General features: G+C 38.9%; 2 protein-coding genes across 8 annotated transcripts in view; one reads left to right on the forward strand and one right to left on the reverse strand.

The window, feature by feature from the left end:
* The window catches only part of rabgap1l (RAB GTPase activating protein 1-like), a 110,469-nt gene extending 103,664 nt beyond the window's left edge, over positions 1–6,805 (forward strand). For all 4 annotated transcript variants that reach the window (XM_051377375.1, XM_051377374.1, XM_051377376.1 and 1 more), the window contains 5 exons: positions 410–514; positions 853–936; positions 1,437–1,508; positions 2,348–2,548; positions 3,422–6,805. In XM_051377375.1, the coding sequence (XP_051233335.1) occupies positions 410–514; positions 853–936; positions 1,437–1,508; positions 2,348–2,548; positions 3,422–3,577 (618 nt within the window). In that variant the 3' untranslated portion in view covers positions 3,578–6,805. The remainder of the gene's footprint in view (positions 1–409; positions 515–852; positions 937–1,436; positions 1,509–2,347; positions 2,549–3,421) is intronic.
* An 81-nt stretch (positions 6,806–6,886) lies between these two features.
* On the reverse strand, positions 6,887–22,728 carry si:ch211-197g15.9 (interferon-induced protein 44-like). 4 transcript variants are annotated; one of them, XM_051377390.1, is made up of 10 exons: positions 21,954–22,728; positions 20,801–21,053; positions 12,830–13,117; positions 11,716–11,764; positions 10,835–11,030; positions 9,924–10,076; positions 9,640–9,811; positions 8,746–8,846; positions 8,197–8,390; positions 6,887–7,655 (listed from the first exon to the last, which is right to left on the reverse strand). In XM_051377390.1, coding segments are annotated over exons 2-10 (1,338 nt in total). In that variant the 5' UTR covers positions 20,985–21,053; positions 21,954–22,728; the 3' UTR covers positions 6,887–7,654. The 4 variants fall into 4 exon arrangements, with proteins under 4 accessions (XP_051233350.1, XP_051233351.1, XP_051233349.1 ...); XM_051377391.1 differs by lacking the exon at positions 12,830–13,117 and having other exon boundaries at positions 20,513–21,053; XM_051377389.1 differs by lacking the exons at positions 20,801–21,053; positions 21,954–22,728 and adding an exon at positions 15,282–17,059 and having other exon boundaries at positions 12,830–13,356.
* Between the last annotated feature and the right edge of the window lie 693 nt (positions 22,729–23,421).

The following is a 23,421-nucleotide window of genomic DNA, read 5'->3' on the forward strand; positions in this document are numbered from 1 at the left end:
CAACTTTTTTGGTAGAGTAATTTTAATTTAATGAGTTGATTTAAAAACCTTTAATGTAAGCAGAACAACATTACCTGATATTAATAACTCTTCCTCAACATGCGCTTGTATTGTAAGCATTTTTTACTGAACAACCTGCTGCACAAACTGGAGGACTGCGGCTGTACTTGACAGTTTCAGTGTGAATCTCTAAAATTGTATTAATGAGTAAATGATAAAGATTATAAAAGTGCAGATGTTCCAGTGCATCAAGTCAGCTTTAAATCCCAGATCCGTGATTGGTATTGCTCCTACTTGATCTGCATTTGAATGTGTTCTTTGTGCACGCTGGTCGTGAAAATTGCACCATGTTACAGTTGCAAATTTGGTAGCAAATGAAAGATTTTAAAAGTGTGTATTTTGGTTTCAGGCAGAAGACAAGGCCGACGTTTTAAACAAAGAGCTGCTGAGCACCAAGCAACGTCTGGTGGAGACTGAGGAGGAAAAGAGACAACAGGAGGAAGAGACAGCTCAGGTAACATCTGCCCTCTGTTGGTATGTGTGTCCTGTGGGGTTGGATTAATGGCTTCACTATGTTTGGTAATAATTACTTAAAAACCCACTGTGTATGAGGCCTTAAAGAGAGACTGAGCAATAATATAATAATATAATATATAGCATACATATTAAACTACTCTTGCATCATAATTAAAAAAGTCAGCACAGTATTTGAATGTTATTCATTCTTACCAAGGCCATTTTATCACCCTGATAGTTGCATAAACATTATGTTATGGTGTTAAGTCCTGTCAGCTCATCCCCCTTATTCATGTACAATTTTATGTTTCTACTGTCTTGTTTTTTCCCACCCAGCTGAAGGAAGTGTTCAGGAGGGAGCTAGAAAAAGCCGAGCTGGAGATCAAGAAAACCACAGCGATCATAGCTGAATACAAACAGGTTGGAAAGTTTTAATAACCTAGATCTATCTGCTGTATTGAAAAACAAATTATATGCATTAACATTGACTGCAATGACCTGTACATATATTTTTTGTATTTTATTCACACTTTTATTTTGTGAGGCTTTTGCAATGGTTTTGCAGTGTTCTATAAATAAAGCTCATATTATTAGTAGTAACAGAAATAACTTGTATTAAAAGTAACATTTTAATGTAACTCTCTGTAACTTTATCCAAATAGTTTGTTTTTTTTAAACATTCTTCGATGCTACAAAAAACTATTTACCCAGACAGGGTACAGGTTGATAAAGATTGAACTACATACCAGCCAAAGCCCAAAGAGCACTATTTCTTTGTGAATGTGTGGAGCAATGTGAACGTGAAAAAGAGTTTTGATGGAAAAGGAGAAATACAAGTTAAAAATTCTTCAGTGCCTCTCTTATCTTGTAGTTCAAATGTGGCATCTCTTATATAACCTGACTTCCTCTGCGTGTTTCAGATCTGCTCCCAGCTGAGCACCAGGCTGGAAAAACAGCAGGCGGCAACAAAAGAAGAGCTGGACATTGTCAGGGTGAGATTGCATACTGCAGACGCCAGATGCAAGTTAGGAGACTAACTAAAGTCCAAACTAAAACCACAATATGTTGCATCACAGAACAGGCATTTGCAGGACTGTTCTGTCTTTAATTAAGCCCATGTTGGTACATTATCACACCCATAACCCTGATTGCACAAATTATTCCACACTGTTTAGTCCTTGTCAAACATGTGATGTTGCTCTTTGTGGGCGTGGCAGTGTATCAGGAAAGTCTTCCTAATGTAATGTGCTGCCAGTTGAAATGGGAAGTTGTAGTGGAACATGACACAGGCAGGATCACTTCAACTTCCACTGAGTTTTCATGAGTATCTATATTGCTATAATAAACCATGGAGGACTTGCACAAGATGGAAACTGAGGAAAAGGAAATTCAGAGGTTAATGTAAATTGATAATACGACCAGTGAAATGCATTATGATTGACTGCTTTAGCATGTTAGCTACAGCTCCCACTCACTCTAAGATTGTTGGGTTGCAGGTGGGAGGGTGGAGCTGTGCATTAAGTGATGATGAAATAGCTAAATTGTGAAAATTAAACTTCCCCTTGAGCAATGAGTACATAGAAGGAATAATCTAGATAGACAGAATAAATAACCAAATATATTATATTCACTTACTGCATTAAACTTAAGTGCCAGATAATACATGTTCTGCTTTAGCACAGCACATGTAGCACAGAGGTGTGTCTGCTACAACATGTTAGTTCACATGCATATAATGTGTTTTTTCAGCTGCACTCAAATGTCTATACAATATTGAACATATTATGTTCAACCCTTGCTAACATCGATGTGTGTTTGTGTGCCCGTGCAGAGTAAAGTAATGGGCTGTGAGCACTGCAGGGATCTGTTTAGCACCCTGGGATCCCTCCAGGCATCATCCCCCGGCAGGGACAAGACATCCACCGAGCCGCTGGACGAAGAGAAAGACGGACTGAAGGAGCAGCTGAGGCAGCTGGAGCTGGAGCTGGCACAGACCAAACTGCAACTGGTGGAGGCAAAGTGCCGCATCCAGGTCAGCAGCACCCGGGAGGGACAGCGATATCAATAACTATAATAATAACTGCTGCAGAGATGCAAGGCCGTATACCAAGTCTGTAGGAGTACTCTTTAAGGGAACAGATATAGATTAACAGTTAAAAGATTGTCAGAAAGAAAGAAAGTCAGTATCAGAAACAAAAACTAGATCATTTTATTTTTAAATATTAATATAACTGAGTTTATTGCCCCATTTATATGGTTTAGTTAAGTATTTTATTTATGTGTTCATAAGAGTCTACAGTCATGCGAGCTGCTCTGAGGCTTTTTGAGCTAAATGCTAACATCAGAATGCCAACATGCCCACAGTGACAACATTAACATGCTGATGTTTTGCAAATACGTTAAACATCACCATCTTAACTAATCTCAGTTTAGCTTTTTAGCATGCGAACATTAGTTAATTAACACAAAACACAAAGTAGAGATGAGGCTGATGGGACTGTCATTATTTTTGAAGGATTTAGGATCATGAAGAAACGTATTCTACAATTACAGATAAAAAGTTATGGGATCCTCAAAGTTATAGTTAACCCTCAGGGGATCAGCTATAACTATAACAAATTTGAGCGAAATCAGTCCAGTGTCAAGTTTCAACTTCACAATGCTAAAAACATAACATTGTTAAAGACAAGATACAGTACATACAAAAGAATGTGAACCCACTCCATAGTAAAAGTATATGCAGTCCATCAAGTGCATAAGAATATACAGGTGCATTGAAAAGTGTGTTAAATACAGACACATGACAAAGGGCAGTATGTTAGATGAACTTACAAGAGAGAACACACACTTTCCCCCTCGAAGCTCCTCTTGCTGACTCTTCTCTGATCTTCTTGTCACCGTGCAGGAGCTCGAGCACCAGCGGGGAGTCCTGATGAACGAGATCCAGGCAGCCAAGAACTCTTGGCTCAGCAAGACTCTGGGCTCCCTGAAGAGCTCTGCCTCCTCTTCCTCCAGCTCCATGTCCCAGACCCCGTCCTCTCCAAAGGAGGGCCCTGCCTAGACGACCCTCTCTCCATCTTTCTGTCTCCCTTCGGGATACACACTAGAGCTAAGGAACACGAGTTGAAGAAACAAGCAGCGGAGAAATGCAGTATTCCTTTTTTCAGCTGGTGGCAACTCAGAGCTCACCAGCTTCTTGGACTGCAAATAGCTGAAAAGATGAAAGAGTGGCAGAGGACTGGATGAGCCACCTGTCTTTCACTTAATGTTTATGTTTGAGTGAACTAAAAAGTGTCTGTTGACCTTCTCTGTTTCACAGGTGATGAGACAGGTGACACTGAATCATCAGTGAAACTTGAAGTTGATTCAAAGTTCAGTGATTGATGCTGAAACTGTTTTGTTGAGTTAGATTTCTAAACTCTCATTATAAGAAAGCCGAATTAACGTGAGACAATGGCATCCTTTATGTAGGTTAATAATGTAGCTCCACCCTGTGGGCAGACATTGCTACTGCAGTTATAGTCATTTTGTGTGAGATTATGTTTTTAGGTAGCCGAGAATTAAACTTGCAGTCAGTCTCACAATTTGAACAATATTTTCAACTATAGTGATCCAGCTACAGCTGCAGAGATCTTATAAGTTTCCTGCATAGAAATATAGCTATCTACATTAACCATCTTCAGCGCAGCAAAGCCACTTTGAAAAAGGAATACTGCATTCAGAGTCTCAAACAAGAACAACATAAAAAGTTGTATTTCTTTATAGTAATATAACGTAAACAATGTTGTCATATAAATATGTATAACTAATTATTGATTTTTGTAATAATCTTGTACAGTTCTTTAAGAGAAGAAAAAAAAACACAAGGAAAGATTATTTGTTAATTTTTTTTTTACTGTTTGGAATTTGAATGTCATCTCTGTAGATGTTGATGTAAGCACAGTGTGTGATCGATCCGGTCGAGTCCAAATGCCGAAGAGCCAAAGTGACAACCTGCAGATGTGCTTCATGTTGGCACTGTTTCCTCATTCATGGGTTGAACTGACTCAAGGTGTGTAATACCACTCTAAATTTAGCTAAATTTGTTTTTAAGAACCCACTTACAGATCATACCTGTAAGTATTTAATTGGCTTTTTTGTGTGTCACTGCATTCGTATTTCTAACATGCAGTTTGATTAGCTGTGATCACAACAGAAATCGGCTCTGTTTCCCATTTCTGTGTCACATCTTTTTTTTTTTATACTTTTACCTTATATGTTTAAAATTTTTAATGATTCAAGTGAAATACGTATTTGCCACACATCTTCAGTTTAGTGCTGATAATGTGAAGTCTCCAAAGTGGTTTAAAAAAATGTTCAAGCTACTTAAAACAGTTCATTTTGTTCTCAGTTGAACAAATGTCTCTGGTGTCTGCAGTAATTACAGTTGAAGATGTCAGGGCTTGTGTTTCTCGTTCAGAGTAAGCCATTTTTGGCATCGTGTTCTTTTACAGGCCCAGATAATCCATCACAGTAATCATGGATAAACTGAGTGTATCTGTCTGTGTCCTGTAACACCATGCAGACAACACCCACACAAAGAGCTGAAAGGATTTACCCGTTCATACCTGTTACTGTCATCAAAATTCACTGTAGATACCAGAGTCAGCACATTAAATTAGGTAATTTTGTAATATAGTGAAGGCTCGAGGGTATCTGTTACATAGCACAAGTCATCCCTAAACATCTAACATTACATTAAGAAGCAAGATTAAGTTGCAATATTCCCTGATCATTGCCAAACAATCCTAAAGTCATTTGCACAGCTGTGCCAACACCTTCTTTGCCCTTTGTCGTGATAAAATACGCTTTTTAACTAATTGTTTACACAATGAGCACAGCATGTGGATATCTAAATCTTCCCTGCATCAGTTGTGGACTGTTGTTTCTGTTGCTCAGTCTTTAATGATGTGCAGGTAAATTGGATTGTTATGAAACTTACATATGCTTGACAAATTAAGGTCTCACTTATAGTTACATGGGATTACTTTATCTTTAGTAAAGGAAAGTGTAAGTAAGATGAACAGCAGGTGGAAAGAGCTTTATTGATTTTAAAAGAAAAGAAAAAAGTAATACTTATTACATAACTGGTTGCTAAAATCTACGGTAGGTGTGAGGACCTTGCAGATATTAGTTTGGTAAGTGATAAATACAACATTTAGCCAAAAGGTCTGTGCAGTTAGCAGGCAGAGCGCTGCAGTGTAGGTGCCAAATGTCCTGCTCTATTCTCCACTCACGTTGTCACTGGAATCGGCCTTTGGACTCTGACCATGCCCACGTGTAATTGTTTATGTGTGAGTGTGTGTTTTTGGATGTGTGTATGTATGTAGGTGTGTGTTCTGCACTGTAACTCCAGTGGTTGAAGTTGAAATGGTTTCTTCTTCACGTGGCTGCCTTTTCTGTTGATGACTGAAGCCTGTTGGCTGATGAGAGGAACGCCATCTGACAGTTTGAAATGTCAGAGAGCATCAGCTGTGCCATAAGAGCCTCCCCTCTGCTCCGTCCCCAAATGGTCTTCCTCCGTACTCCCAACCACCTGAACCAACCTCGCCAACAACAACAACCATGTCATCTGATCTTATAGATCTATATCAGGCTGCTGAATATCATTTTCAGCAGCCTGTTTCCCACATTTCCACCAGGAGCCTCCCAGTAACACCACTGTTCTCTCACTGGTGGCCACTGAGCTGCTTCACTGGAGGAAATGCATCAATATCATGGTAAAGGGAGAAAAAGGAAGCTGACGGGCTGAATATCATTGAATTCCAGGTGTGTTTTGCAATTCCAGGACATTCCTTCTTCACTACTGTGCATCATTGTCGTTGGTCACGTGTGACATTTACAAAGTCAAACAACCAGTTTTATGTAAACTGTGGCCAAGAGTGACGAAAGCTCCTCATCTTTTATGTGCACTAAAGCAACATTGATATTTTAAACACTATTTCAAGATGTGTTTTTGTTTGTTTAAAAGTTATCCTGATCACAGAGCATAATTATTTTTTAACTGATGATTATCGTCGCTGAGAGGACAGCTGCCAATTTATAATCCGCTCTACTTAATTTCAATGATGCATAAGAGGGCAGTGATTCGGATTAGAGGTGTGATTTGCATTGTGTAGTTTACAGTCTGCTGTAATACCACAGTCCTGTTACACAGGGAGTGACTGCTCCTCCGTTGGTCCGACTCCAACACTGTTTGTTGTACAGTAACTGTCTGACCTGCATTAATAAATTTCAGTTTTTCTGTTTATTCATGCACCTTGAGCTTTTATTTAAACAGCAGAATACTGGAATTATTCATTTTAGAAATAATAAAGGATCTACATAGGAATTCAGGTTTTCTATTGTCTTTTTAATGAACACACTTAAAAGTTTCCAAACCCAGTGACATCCTGTCTGGCTAGCAAGAGCTGTTTTTGTCGTAGACACAAGTAGAAGCACAAGCTGAATATACAAAACATGTAACATAACAATAAACATGATTATATCTGCCAGTACAAACTGCTGGGTAGCTGTTTTCCTGACATCATCAAATAATGTAAATAAATAAACAAATTATTGCTTAGTTTGATGGGGGGAAAAAATAAGAAACAAAAGATAACTGGTAAATGTTCATAACATTAAACTCAGTAAACACAGATTTTGTGCCAGGATGCATAAAGTTTAGCATCTGCTGCAAAAGCTGACATATATAAGAACTGTTTTTGTGTAATTCTCAAACGGCAAAAGTTTATAACTAGAGAAAATAAATTGAATTGAAAGCTATGTGGCAGGGCAATTTGTATCTGTTTTACTCAGTGTTTAATGACATGAATGTTCTCCGAGAAGTGTAGTCAACATGCAGTAAAGGTAGTAGTAGTAGTAGTAGTAGATAATGTGTAGTCTTGTATTGAAATATCCCACTAAATTGGTCAATAATGTAGCAAATCCCTCATAAGAATAAATACCTGATGAATACAAAATAAAATCCCAAGGAAGAAACACCTCCAAGGAACACGAAGAGCAGCTTACTGCGTTTCTGAATCTCTCCCAGTATTCCTAGGAGTTTTTGGAGGTCCCCAAGGAGTCGTTTGAGGTCATACTGTGTAGAGCATGAGCACCTGGGTGGGAAAAATCGTTCATATCATGTTTGTATTTTAAAATCCTGATTTACAATACAAGGAATTAGGAATTGTTGATAGCAACATTGTGTTTTGCTTGGAAAATAGGACTACAGAAATGTCAACAAACCAGTGGCAAAAAGGGCCCAAAGACAACATGCAGTCTCTAAATGCACAACCGGCAGTTAAATCTATCGCCTGTAATCCAATATTATCGCCACTACAAGTGATTACACTGTTTGTGTCTGGTTTTAACTGTTGACCAACCAGTTCAAATATGGAACATGATGATATCTAATTTAGGCATTCATTAATTTATGGCTACCCCATTCCTGGGCTTGTGGTCCCAAGCCTAGGAGTGGGGTAGCCATCTTGGATCAATGGAAATGTACCTGGGGATAGTCTTGGCTGCAGTACTCATGTGTTTACTACAGTGTAGTAACCTGTCCGCCACCTGCTCACCTGCTGGACAATGGGTCTTTCTGAGGGACATTTCATTACAGTTGGACAATATAAAAACATCTGCTGTGCTAATTCTTACTATTCTTTGGTTCCAACATTGCCGAGGCGGTCACTGAGCTCATCAAAGTAGTTATCAGCGAAGCGAAGCATCTGAATGATGGCGGTGAGTAGAAGGATGTCGCAGTTTTGGTCCAACTCTAACTCTTTGCTGTAGTTCTTCACTGGAACAACGCAGGACAGTGGCACACCGGTCCGAACGCTGACCTCCTGCATCTGGAACAAAAGCAGCACAAAATATTTAGATGAGGTTAGTTTATTTATATTTTTGACACCACAAAAAAGGAAATTGGACGTTTAATTACATGTTTTTTATTCTTTGATCTTTACCACAGCAGAAAGGTTGTGTAGGTTATGACTACCCAAAATTCAATGGGAACTTTATTAGTTTAAGACAAAAACAAAAAAAGGAGAACTGACAACAAAAACTAAATCAAATGAAATTCAGACCGATTTCATGTTAACATGTGGCTTATATTCTTCCATCGAGACCAAAACTACAAACCTTTAAACGTCTGTCTTTCAGAATAAAATCCTACAGATGAATTCAATTTCTTAAAGTTGATCTTACCATTTCCTTGATGTAGCTGCTCCTATAAATGTTCCTAATGTCCTCTGAAACAAAAGGACAGGCATCATCCACTTTAGTCATCAGGACCAGCTGAGGAATCCCTGAAAGCCAACAAAACAAAACAAAATAGTTTTAAATACTGTACCACTGACTTTGAAAAAAAACAACAACAGTCTACCTCTCTCTTCTACTTATACGTTTCTATCATGAATCTTGTTTTGATAAAAATTATTTATTCATACAGTATGTTTGACAGTACTATGTTAGCAGTCCTTATATGTTTAATGGTTTGTGAATATCATACAACATAGGTATCAAAATAAGTCTTCATGTACCATATACATACATTTTTGCAACATTTGATTTTGGGGGAGAAATGTATACAGGGAACAAGGTAAGTCTTATTTTTTAGTTTTATCAGATTTTACTCACTGAGGTCTTGGGTTGCACTAATAACAGCTCCAGTGTGTAACACTCTCTACTCTATTTGAAAACTGAGATAACCTTTGTTATGAATTGGCACTATACAAATAAAATTTGAGGATATATTGGTAGAAATGGAATATAATATTCATAGGTATGTTATTATTGTGTAATCACCTGAATATAGGAATCGTTCTGTTTTTGTCTTACTATGAGCTGTTTATATTTACAGACGCCGTTATCGCCTTCTGTGGACTCCGCCATGTTGAACTGCCATCTTTCTACAATAGCCCAGAATGGACAAACCAAACAGTGGTTGTAGATATGGGCACTTGCGTCTTCCGTAGTTTCTCCTTTGCGCTTGGAAGGGGAGAGTGAAGCGACGGATTTGCAATCTGCAATTACACCACTAGATTCCACTAAATCCTACACACTGGGCCTTTAAATAACATGGGAATAATTTTTACTGACCCATTAAGTTGACCTTTCTGCGGATAGCATCTAGCTTCTCCTCCAGCTTTGGGGGCATGATGGAGACCTTGCAGGCATCAATGATGTAGGCCACGCAGTGGATCTTGTCCTTGAGGCTTGGAGACTTACGGTAGCCGTGGGCCTCCGAATGCAGAGGAGCAGAGGGGTTGAACTGAGTCATACAGGTGAAAGAAAAAAACAGTTTGTGTTCAACAAACACAATTAACCACATCAGGGCATCATCATGTGTTCATTATGCTGCTGAATGTTACAAAAAGCTCTACCTGATAAGTGTCTGGCAGATGACCTTTGAGGATGTTGACAACATCTTCCAACTCAAGCCCGGCCCCAGTGGTTTCTTCCAATCCCATGGTGTCGCACAAGATGATTGGCAGAGGTTTTCCTCCTCGTCCAGCTTTCAGAGAGTACGTGCGAAACTGTCAGGTAATACAATGAAGTTTATCAGATACAATTTTTTGGATGGTAAAAATCCTGTGAATTTGTAATTTGTAGACTTTGTAGACAACAAGAGACTCATTTACTCTGCCTTTTTGGAAAGCTTGCACAAGCAGGACTGGAAAAGAGTAGTTGACCAACAACCACTAAGACAGCTGCTATAAATCACTTATTGTAGCTAATAACTTTGTCTTCAGTACTTGATAGTTTATGTTGATAGAAACAGGCTGAGCAGAAAACACTACCAACTTTTCCTTAATTTTCTTTGTTTAGGGCAAATCTCATGCCAGATTAAAGACTTGCTTCTGTTCCCTCTGGGAGAATAATGCCTGTCAAATAGAGTGTACTCGGGCAGCATCAAGGGTGATAATTACCTTCCCCCACACCATTTGAAATAAATCAAGGCAGTGCTGCAGGCTAAATGAACTGGAGCGCAATTTTGTTCTGCACTTGAAGATGAACAGCAGGTTGCACACGGTACTAGATTTAACAATACAGCCATGCTAGCAGCTTTGTGAAACTGTACTCAGGTACAGTGGTGCTTTAGTTTAATATGTTCACCGTCTTAGGATAGCATGTTACCATGCTAACACTTTAGTATTTAATACAAAGTGTAGCCAGCCTGTTTGACTTTGTGATGGAACTTGGTATCCTGTAAAAATCAGGGGATCACCAACATTTTACAATGTTATGAGCTGTAAAAAGGTGGATGCACTGATAAGCATTGGCTAAAATTAACCTGTGTGGTGAGGCTGGTGGTAGAGCAACCAGCGATGGCCTGGCTGGTGACGTGGCCTCTGAATACAGAGTTGATGGAATTGAAGAAGCTGGACTTTCCAGCTCCAACTGGTCCAATGAGCAGGACTCGAATCTGGGACACAGAGCTGGTCATGGGACTGTAGCTCTTAATACTGTCCATCATCTCTGTCCTTTTCCTGACAAAACAAAAGCAGTTTTATTGCAAATCTATAACCATATAGGTCAAAACGTAATCATAACTTCTTAAGACTTTCGGCTATGTTCAGACTGCAGGCAAAAGTGGCCCAAATAAAAAATGTTTTGCTCATATTTGACTTTATTTCAGCACAAATCACATGGAATCTGATCTTTTCCAATTCTGATCTGGACCACTTTCATATGTTGTCCAAATCGGATATAGGTCTGCAGCCTCAGTGTGAACTCATAATTCATATCAGAATGAATCACTCTAGATTGACATTTATACTGGCAGGAGTCATTCAGATGCAACGGAGGTAGTTGGTGGAGGGACAGTGAGGTGTTAGACATCATAAGTATTTGGGGCGACACTTCCATACAAGCAAAACGTAAGGGATCTTATCATGACCAGTCCATACAGACACAGCAGCCGTTGCTCCATGAAAATCCATAAATAAAAATCTGGCTCTTTTTCTCTTCTCTCTTCTCTTATAAATAAAACCATAGTTTTTCTCATGCAGGTCAGTTCAGGACAATGACCTGTTCACACATAATGTGAACAGCCAAACAAAAAAATCTTATCTGAGCAAAAAAATCCCAATTAAGCACTAAGACCTGCAGTATGACCATAGCCATTGTATAGTATGACATGGTGTAGTGTAATTGTCGCCCCATCCAGCTTACTGTTGTTCCCACACCATTGGCCTCCATGGCTTCTCAAGTTCTGAGTTCACTGTTGAAGAGAAAAACTGCTTTTACAAAACATTATGCTCATAATATTATTTAATTTTATTCAACTATTATCCAGGTATTCAATTGAAATTGTGTTACATTGTAAAAAGTGTTAAAGTAATTAAACCTAAAAATAAACATCCTTCAGACGAGCCCTTTAAGAGTAAGTCGCAGTGAGGACAGAAAGCAAAGTAAGGAGAGAGCAAATAATTAGAAACCACCGTATCACATGTAGGCCTACATGGTACTGGAAAAGCCCTATACAAACTATCATTTTGACTTTTAGTTGTTTTAGGAAGGTCGATGGCTGTAGTTAGTTAGAATTCACTCCCTTGTTCTCTATAAGAAGAATAAGATGTACTTTATTGATCCCCATAGGCCCAAAACTTTTCTCTCTCACTTACACACTTATATGCAAATGTGAAGAACGGAACAATTAGGACTTTGGTGCCTTGCTCATGGGCTGGGCAGCAATGCCCAGGCACCTCTCCAGCTACCCGTCCACACTACAAACTGTGGTCCGTGCTGAACAGCCACCCGTCTGGTTCCCAAGCCAAGTCCTTACAGACTGAGCTACTAAAACTTAGTATTAAACTAAAGTAAGAATTGAACACCTATGGATGATCAATGTGAACTACTGTTTGTTATTTTTGAGTCAGTAGTAACAAAAAAAAGATCAGGTTTTCACTGAAAAGAGTGTCTTGTATCCACACACTTCTGGACATTTATCTACTTTTAAAGAAGAGTCAGGTTTCTGATAACCAAACTGATGGAGTTTGTTCATTCTGTTTATCCCGGCAGGACTTTAACAAAATACAACTAAATAAAATAAGTATATCATTAGTAGCTTCCTAAGAAAAGTTTCCACTGTGTTAAGTTCAACAATCTTTGATTTATGGAAACTGGAAAAGATAGATGCTCTTGTTATTATCATGTTTATTAACTTTATAATTTGCAGAACTGTGACAGGAATAATAATGATGGTGTTTGCCTTGTGCGTGATGTAAGATACAATCTGCTTGAATCATGCTAAGCATCAGTATTCGACTGTTTGTAGTGAACTCACCCTCCACTTGATAGACTTCGCACTCAGTCAGGTTGAGGTTGTTGCCATGCATTTGAGCAGCATTGAAGGTGTAATAATTTCCTGGATTGTTATAGACTATTGGTTGGCTACCATTGACAAGAACCAATGCTTCTCCAAAATATGGACCGGAGTTAGCCATCATTTTCACTGCATAAACCGGAGTGGTAACTGGATATTTGATGAGCTGTTCTCCACTGAAGGTGAAAAGAAAGGCCTGGTCATCATGTACGTACTGTCCAGACTGACTGAATGGTTGTTTGGTGTAACCTCCAAACACATATCCAGAGGAGTTATAGCCCACAGACACTGTGGGACAGCGGTTGTCACATCTTTGGTGGAAGGCTGCACCGGTGAAACCATGGATGCTGGCCTTGTACAGCAGCTGTAGTTTAACTCTTCCCAGCTTGGAGCAGATTGTTTCCTGCTGGCTCTTTGTTAGCCTGGGGTTCATGGTAGATGGTTGTTCTTGACTGTCTGGAGCCTTTAAAGTTTTCTTAGTGTGCTGTCTGAAGACAAAAACAACAACAACAGTTGTATTAAAGATAGATGCTATTTGGGAATTTTAATCAGTGTATCCAGTTTGTATTGTACAGTAAATTATTATTGCTATTAATATAATTGTATGTATTTGTCTGGTGACACTAAGAGGTGTGATCCTGTTGGGGAGGAAGCATCGGGACCAGGGGTGCCAACAAGAGCAAGGTGAGCAAGCTGGTGAGGAAGGCCAGCTCGGTGGTGGGGATGGAGCTGGACAGTGTTGAGGCTGTGACGGAGAAGAGGATGAGAGGGAAGCTGAAAGCCATCATGGACAACCCCTCTCATCCTCTCTACACTGAGCTCAGTCAGCTCAGGAGCACCTTCAGCCACAGACTGACCCAGCCCCGAGCCTCAAAGCGGTTTGGAGGCTCGTTTGTTCCATCAGCCATCAGACTCCACAATGCCACAACACCCACTACCTCCAACCCCTGCAGACTAAGACTGCAACGCACAAACTTTTTGCACTATTTATATTTAATTTCCATATGTAGAGTTTAGTTTTAGTCAAGCTGCTCATATATTCACACACCATTCATACTTGAATATTACATAGTGTATATAATTTAATTTATAGTCTTATATTTTCTATATATTTTGTGATTTTTTATTTTGTGATATCTTGTTGTACCTCCACTTTTGTACTCTCTTTTGAACTACATTGCCCTATGCTGCTGTGTCAATTATCTTATCTCATCATGGAAGGTGATGGCAGCTCCTGTCATTGTTGTAGTTTCAGTGTGTTTCTTTCTATTTTTAACTGTTTTATTACTTTCTTACTTTATTACTACTTTGTTCACGTCGCCTACATACTTTTTTTGGGGCGTTTTTGAGCACTTTTTATTATTATATATATATTATTATTATTTTTTGTTTCCATGGCGACGGCGAGTCGCATTGTTTACACCCGCGACCAGATGATCGCCCTGAGGTACCCCAGCATCCTGACCGGAGAGAGAGCCTCCATACCGGAGGAGCTGAGGAGACGGCGAGGCTGCAGAGTGGGGGTTAAACGGAGGATGAAGAAGAGGAGCTTTAAACCCTACAAACGTGGCTACACGAGCAGATACCGGACTCCAACGTCACCATGCCCGGCTTCCAGGCGGTTCGAGCCGACAGGGACACCACCGCGACCGGCATGAAGAAAGGAGGGGGGACTGTCCGTGCTCATACACAACAGGTGGTGTAACGCCGGACACGTCTGTGTGGAAGAGCGTGTCTGCGGCCCGGACATCGAGCTGTCGCCGTCAGACTTCGTCCATGTTATCATCCTCACAGTGGTCTTCATCATCACCATCACTGTTTACATTTATGATGTCTTATTTATTCTCCTGTACAGCACTTTGGTCAACTTTGGTTGTTTTTAAAGTGCTTAACAAATAAAGTTGGATTGGATTGGACCTTATCTTATCTTATCTTATCTTATCTTAGGAGGCCTTTTACTTTCACTTTTCCTTTTCCTTGTGTGTGTTGTTTGTTTTCCATGTCAATTCAAATCATTTCTGTAACTGGTGACAGAGATAGATTTTAATTTCAAAGGACTTCCTGGTTACATAAAAAAATATACATACTGTTTTGCCTATTATTGATACAATGCTGTAAGTAAAAGCACAAAGTTTGCACGAATATTCTAACAAAATGATCTATAATTGAATTGAAACTTAACCCCTTTCAACACCATTTTACTTAGATTTAAGCCCACATCAAAAAGGATCGGTGAAAACTAAAGAGAAAGTCAGGATGAAACCTGTCAGTCATAGCTGTCAGTCACAGAGCATTTAAATGAACCTGCAGGTGCGCAAATTGACTGTAATGTAGGATGCGTTATTCTAGTAGGTAACAAGTTCATATTAAAGTATTTAAAGTATTAAAGCATAAAACTATATTTTATGTTTACCTCCTTTGTTGAACAAGGTCTGGAAAAACCAGCTGAATCACTTCCCAGGCAGATTAAGGTGCACATTGGTTTGTGTCACTGGAGCAGAGTGGCATTTAACCTAAATACGACCGGACATACTTGGGTGTTGCCTTCAAAATAACAGAGTAAAATCAAATTTCTTAAAGAAGGGTTTTTGTAGTGTAGAATGGATGTATAACACAATGTCAAGAATCCGACAAAATTCTATCTTTAGATCCATTATCAACCTTACAATTATTTTTTATAGTTAAATTTGTATTATTGCAGACTGAATTGTTCCTCATGTCTCCTGTGCTCCTGTCTGCCTCTCTCTGTGTGTAAAATCTACTTAATTTCATCAAAACTCCTAATCTGTGTCTGCCTTTGGGTCCACATCTTTATCAAACGTGACAAAGGGGGCAAATTTCAGGCATTGAAGCATAAAGCAGCAGGAGTAATGTGGTGTTATAAGCCTTTATTGGGTTACATGACTTGTTCATGAAACAATTGCAGGTCTTCATCAATAACTGGACAACAGGTGGGACATAATGTGGGTCATTCAGACTCTAGAGAAGGGGGGGGTAATGTATAGCTGGGGATCATATGACCCTATGAGATATTATGCAGAAATAATCCTTTTAGTTTGAAGGTTATGACTGGAAGTTAAAGGCCCATTTTTGCTGCCTTGACTAGGTTATAACTTTTAACTTTCGTTTTCCCGTCAACATGAAATTAAAGGGTGTAACTGCAGTCTGTTTAAAAGAAATGTACTCTGTTAAATGTGCGGAGTCTATGTTATTAATTTTAAAAGCATCAAGCTTTAGGTTACTTCATTAATTCTCTGGGGTTTCCACGAGTTAAGAAGAAATCTGATTGTGGAGCTCCCCTCAGACAAAGCTTGAAAAAAGAAAACTTAATGTCATAATGCAGTAAAGAATAGTATCAGATTAAGTATTCACTGGTCAAAGTTGTTAACTTGAGATGAAATTTCCCACTAAATGAGCCAACAATGTAAGAAAACTTTTTTAAATTATTTAAAATAAATTACAGTCTTTAGACAGATGATGTAGAAATGAAATAGGAACCTTATAATGTAATACTTTTCTGATCATCTAAATAATGTATTACTGAATCAAAAAGGAAAGGCTATATTTTGCCGTAATCATAAAATGAGCATCAGCTCATTGAGTTTCTGAAACTGGAGACGCTGCACAGTCCCAGGACATGTAGAGGTACTACATTTCCCAGCATTAAGGGGTGCTTGGAAAAGTCTGAGGAGGAAGGGAATCCTGGGTGGATCATTGTGAGGGACATTTCATCACATGAGGTTTTCATCACATCAAAACTGCTCTTGTTATTTTAGTTTTTCCTTCTTCATTGAAAAAACATCTAAGTCACTTTATATTGTATCAAGTTTTTACCTCCTTTATCAAATTTTAAACTGGACTTTTCTAAGTAAAAGCTATCTTTGTTAATCAAGCTTATTTGTTTAAACATGAAAGAGCAAAGTCACGCATAAAGGAGCAGGAGTAATGCAGTCAGAAATACTTCATTGATTACATTGCTTGCTTAAAATGACTGTAGTGTATGTGTGTGCATAAATCAGGAAGAAGTTTGTATATTTTACAGCTGATAGACAATCAAAGGCAATACATCTCCCAGCATTTCTAGGGGTGCTTGGAAAACTCAGAGGAGGAAGTGCACTGTGAACTACGCAGTAACACCTGCTGGTAAATGGTTTGATATCTCAGTGACCCTTATTATATCTGCACTTCCTATTCTTTGACTTCCATGTTGCTGGATCGGTCACTGATCTCATCAAAGTAATTATCAGCAAAGCGAAGCATCTGTATGACGGCGCTGAGCAGCAGGATGTCGCAGTCTGGGTCCAGCTCCAACTCCTCACTGTAGTTCTTCACCGGAACAACGCAGGACAGTGGCACACCAAGCCGAGCACTGACCTCCTGCATCTGGATCACAAACACTCAGATTAGGTAGTTTATACTTCTTTTTTTACCAACTTTAGTGAAATTACAATTACAAGGCAAGTATACTTTCAAACTAAAGTTACATGACTAATAAATATTGAATATATTGGTTGGCTCGTGTCATTTATCAGTACTCAAGTACTACAACACATTTGACTCATTAAGGTCTGATCTACCATGTAACCTCAGGATTTAATGTTTCTCATGTGACAATATGCTGTGAAGAAAATCAAGTCTCTCAAATTACTGTTAAAAGGTCTTCAACCCTCCACCAGTCAAGTACATTTGAATGTATCTGAATTACATAAACACACACTAATGGACAGACTTTGACATGTCAGCTTAAATCTTTCAAGTGAAAAACTACTAAATAAAAACACACAACTAACTAACAATACAATTTTCTTTCTCCAGTATAAAATCCTCACCATTTCCTTAATGTAGCCACTCCTATAAATGTTTTTCACATCTTCTGTCACCAAAGGGCAGGCTTCGTCTACTTTAGTGAGCAGGACCAGCTGAGGAATCCCTGGAAACCAGAGCAGAAAGAACATTTCCAAAATGCTTTTGATTTGTGGGTATCAGGCTGGCAAAATTATAACGAGGTAAAATCTTCTAAAATCTTTATGCTTGTTGTTCTAACATTTCTTGAAACATACACGTTTTGAAGGGTAAACTATGGCTGTGTCACTATTATCTATGTAATAGACACAGTCATTTACTCTTCAGTGAGCAGTAAATTGAGATTGTTACTGATCATGATCATTATTTTTTGTTGCTGCACAAATAATTTTCCTATTTAGCATTTTTTTGTGAATTATTGCCATGGACACTGCTGTTTTTTTAGGGCATTATAAAGTGCAAATGTTTCCCAATTGGAATTCACACAGTCAAATAAACAGTAAACAGCACAAATAGTGCCCTATACAGTATAAATATATATACTATATATACTCTATATATGAATTAGTGATTTTGGACGCAGCCTGAGAGAGCTGAAGTCATTACATTGTGTCTGGGTTAGCCTCTGTTCCACTAACTTCTCAAACTCAAGACAATCTCTCATTCAGTATTTCTTTCTGTAAAAATTAAGCAAGTTCCCCAGGTTTATTTACAACAGCAGTTACTATAAGAAATTGAGATCTTTGTGATTTTAAAAAACAATGTTTACTTTGTGAGCACAGAACAAACTACAGCTCCAATGAAAAAAAGGTGGAACCATGAATGATCAAAATGAAATACTGCATTCACTACTTCTAAGCAAGTACATTAATAAGTTCATTCATATGCCCTGTCCTCTCACCTACAGTACCTCTACCTATTTTTCTTTATATAAAGGGGTGACTGAATATTAAAAACAGACATTAGGTAGTTATCCTATGCCCCTTGTTGTTCTACAGTATGTACTAAGGGTGTACATGAAGTTATATATGTTTTCATTACACTGAAATGAGGCAAAACTTTACTGACCCAATAAGTTGACCTTTCTGCGGATAGCATCTAGCTTCTCCTCCAGCTTTGTGGGCATGATGGAGACCTTGCAGGCATCAATGATGTAGGCCACGCAGTGGATCTTGTCCTTTGTCCCTGCAGACTTACGGTAGCCATGGGCCTCCGAATGCAGAGGAGCAGAGGGGTTGAACTGAATCATACAGTTGAGGTAAAAGACAAGGACAGTTTAAGTTAACTACAGCCAAATCAATGGCTCATAAATTCAATATCCTGTTCAATATAACAAAAAACTGCACCTGATAACGGTCTGGCAGATGACCTTTAAGGATGCTGCTGATGTCGTCTATATCAAGTCCGGCCCCTGTGCTTTCCTCCAATCCCATGGTATCACACAAAATGATTGGCAGAGGTTTTCCTTCTCGCCCAGCTTTCAAAGAGTAGGAACGAAACTGTCGCATACAAAGTTAAGGAATAAGAAACCATGAAATGGGAATGGGGCAGGGATTTCATTTTGAAATCAATTACCACAAACATAAATCATTTAGACGCAGAAACTAACCTGTGTGGTGAGGCTGGTGGTAGAGCAACCAGCGATGGCCTGGCTAGTGACGTGACCTCTGAATACAGAGTTGATGGAATTGAAGAAGCTGGACTTTCCAGCTCCAACTGGTCCAATGAGCAGGACTCGAATCTGGGACACAGAGCTGATTGTGGGTTTGTAGCTCTTAATGCTCTCCATGAGCTCATTCCTCTTCCTGTAGAAACAAGAAAAGATATAGAACTTTTTCATCCAGTGAAAAGGATTTAAGTTGTTTTTAGCCTGGTTGTTACAGCCAGTTCACCTCTGTGATGGCTGGAGGTAAAACTAAGACAGTTTGTCAGGATATGTACAATTAAAACAGTATAGCACAGTAACCATGGCATTTTCACTGCATAATGTCCATCATAATTCAGAATAGCTAGTATAGGTGTAGCATAGCAGTGTTGCATGCCATGGCATGTGGAACACATTTATTATTAAATCTAAATTAAAATAAAAAATAAAACACTGTACTATCTTTTTTAGATTATCACTGTGCCATACTGTATGTAGTATAGTATGTCTAACTGCAAAGGAAGGACTCTCTGTCTGTATGTTGTACAATTTTCTTGACGACCTATGCTATTTGGCCAATAGATGGTTTAAAGGAAGGAATATCTGTCTGTCTGTATGCATGTATGTGTATGACTGTCCTACACATATCTTGAAAACCAGTAATCTGATAGACTTCACACTTGGCGGGCATATTGCTGGGTACCCAGGTAAGTGCATTGTTGAATGTGAAGTCAACGTTTGTTGACAACGCTGCAAGCAGTCATAATGGGACCAGTTGTACTATAATAAAGCACGTTAATAGCATTGTCTGCAGGGTTGTCTGTCCATCTTACACTGATTCCCAGATTATAGTCCTCCATGGCCTCTCAAGTTCTGTGGTTTCTGTTAAAGAGCAAAGAGATGTTGTATAAAACAATGATCACATTTGACAAACACATTACCCACCCAGACTTTTTTCCTTTGTTATGGGTTTACATGATACACTAACAAAACACGGGCCATTAATATCAATGCCACATTTTATTAGATTAATATTCTGTGGTTTGGATTGATTTATTCAGATTAAATATTTTATTAACATCACCTGTTGAAAGTTCAGTGATGACAGTAAGACAAAGAACAAAGAATGACAACCATTCAAAACGGACCGAACAAAACTTATACACTCAAAATATGGTTATTTATAATGAACTCACCCTCCACTTGATAGACTTCACACTCAGTCAGGTTGAGGTCGTTGCCGTGCATTTCTGCAGCATTGAAGTTGTAATAAGTTCCTGGATTGTTATAGACTACTGGTTGGCTTCCATGGACAAGAACCAATGCTTCTCCAAAATATGGACCAGAGTTAGCCATCATTCTCACTGCATAAACCGGAGTGGTAACTGGATATTTGTGGAGCATTTCTCCACTGAAGGTGAAAAGAAAGGCCTGGTCATCAGGTACATACTGTCCAGACTGACTGAATGGTTGTTTGGTGTAACCTCCAAACACATAACCGGAGGCGTTATAGCCCACAGACACTGTGGGACTGCGGTTGTCACATCGTTGGTGGAAGGCTGCACTGGTGAAACCATGGATGCTGGCCTTGTACAGCAGCTTTAGTTTAACTCTTCCCAGCTGGGAGCAGATTGTTCTCTGCTGGCTCTTCGTTAGCAAGGGGCTCATAGTGGAGAGTTGGTCTGCTGAAGTAAGTATGATGCTGAATAAACTTTTGACGTTAACTCACTTTGATGTCTAAATGGAAAAAGAAACAGATGCATTAAAAGGTGGGAAATTTACTGAGTTTGGTTAATGCCCCTGGATTAACAAAATGTATGTATCATCAAGGTTGCACCAAATATTCATTGTTTGATTTGTTTGTAAAATCATGGAAAATACTGACGCTTATTACAGAGCATAAGAAATACCAATAATATAAAACCACTGATAAAATCATAAAACTACAATCCATAAAAAACAGGGATAAATGAACCATTCAAATAGACAATGACAACATGATTAAAACCACAGTTTACTTCCTCATTAGATACCGTGTGTGAATGTTTTATGTTTGATGAACTGGTTTAAAAACAACACTGCACACAAATTGCTGTCATCAAACGTATATATTTCAAGATAAACATTTTTCACTGTATCATAGTTCAAAGACCCTATTTGTAGAAATTTTTCAACATCAAATATATTAACATCTTATCTTATTTCTTTTTCAATTTAACTCTAAAATACTTTATCTAATTGAGTCAAATATTCAATCTTAAATAACACAATGTACAAAATAAAACGGCTGTGTCTAAGCCACAGCCTGATAGATGTTGAAGCAGAGCAATAACTTTCCATTTCCTCTCAAACTGACAATGAAATGGTTGGCCAACTACGCCACCAGATTCAGTCAGTTAACTATTAGATCTGTTGGTTTAAACCTTAATCAATTTAGGTTCATATCAAGGGAATAATAAAGACCCACCAGCTGTTTGGGGTATTGTTAAAGTATATTCCAAGTTTAGGAATTACACAGTATATAAACGCACACAAATGAACAGTGCCACACCTTCAGTCACAAATATCAATTTAGTGATTAAAATAAAACCCCAAACTTTACATTTGAGTTTGAAAAAGTAATATTTTCATCCTCACCTTTTCTGGATGATAGATGAAGGTGACCAGATATAACAGTATACTATACACATCTGCAGACAGGATGTCTACTGCCAGACAAATAATGTGCTCTGTGGCAGAGATGGCAGAAACGAAACTTAAAGTCTCTAGATTAGAATCGGTTTGCCTTCAAAATAAAGCTGAAGTTTGTCTTGATATAAAGCAATGCACTGTGTATGCTGAACATGATGTGGGTGCTCAGTCTCCTTGTAGTTTGAAACAAATGTACCTTTGACTCGTGTTGCCAGTTTAAGGTATTAATACCTTTTGTCTGTGAGCCTGAGTGTTTCAAGTCAGATTCACCTGACTTCTGGAAGAATATAAATCTCTTATTTCAGTCTGAGGGCCACCTGTTTTTTGACAACCCCCAATTGATACAGCTAGGGAACAGATGCTAAGAAAGAGTAGATATATGTGATATATATCTTCACATGTACATTCTCTAAAATAACTAAAATAATTCTCAGTGTAAATATGATGATCTTATTTTGATGCATTACTGTACTGACTGACAGATTAGTTAAAATGATCTCAACTTTAAACATCTACAACAGTAAAATGCAACATACACATGCAGCAGTAATATGAATCCAACACAGCCTTTCAATAGCTATTATACTGCATCCTGAGCTCTCAATATGGGGATAAAACTTGGTGTCCGCAGGGAACCATCAACATGGAATATTTGGTGGCCACAGAGTAACTTTTTTGGTTACCAAAGAGCTGGCAATCACAAAACAATTAAAAATTAAAGCTGCAAGCAGCGTTGGGCGGGACCTCGCACCCGGCGCTCGTCGGGGCGGGCCGCAAACGCGTCACGTGCGGTCGGGGTGCGCCGAGGCCACGCACGTGCTGTCGTAAAAAGCGCGGACCGCAACGCGAACGCGTCACGTAAATCTGCTCCAAATCAGCTCCGTATCGCCACGCAGCGCTTCCTTCCTGTGGCCAGTATGCTGTGCTTTCACTGTATCTGAATCTTGTCACGTAGACAAGTTCATGGCGGGACTGTAATACGTAGGCTGATGTTATGAGGACGTGTTCAGGGCGAGACTGTTACAGAATATATGAAGTTTATTGGAAATTGGACATTGCACACTGAAGTAACGAGTACTGCTTCATGGAAAATCATCTGAATTCGACAAGGGGTCAGTGGCACGCAGTTTGACGTACAGTCACAAATAGCTCAATTCTTCATGTACACTTTGTTTCTATATGACTGTCCAATTTTGAAGTCCATTTGATAAGTCCCCTATTTATCTTGCAATTTAACAAGTGACTTCCAGCGGTTTCACACTATGCTCCACGAACAATACTCCCTAGAAAATATGGTTTGTAGATGTGGCTAGTGGGAGCGGAGGGGTGTTTGTGTTTCATCACTTTGAAAAAAAAGACCACAGAATTCAAAATGTCCAACTTTGACGAGACACCTGGGACACGCCCTTCAACG

This window comes from Dicentrarchus labrax, unplaced genomic scaffold (genome assembly GCF_905237075.1).
Source record: "Dicentrarchus labrax unplaced genomic scaffold, dlabrax2021, whole genome shotgun sequence".
Taxonomy (NCBI): Eukaryota; Metazoa; Chordata; class Actinopteri; family Moronidae; genus Dicentrarchus; species Dicentrarchus labrax.

Bases quoted from the DNA above. Each gene is read 5' to 3' on its own strand.
- si:ch211-197g15.9 (XM_051377390.1), bottom strand. From the start codon at position 20,984: ATGAGCCCCTTGCTAACGAAGAGCCAGCAGAGAACAATCTGCTCCCAG. The intron at 11,765-12,829 runs GTGAGTTCACTA...TCTCTTCAACAG, and splicing joins CGAAGTCTATCAAGTGGAGG to TGAACTCAGAACTTGAGAAG. The intron at 11,031-11,715 runs GTAAGCTGGATG...TTGTTTTGTCAG, and splicing joins CCAATGGTGTGGGAACAACA to GAAAAGGACAGAGATGATGG.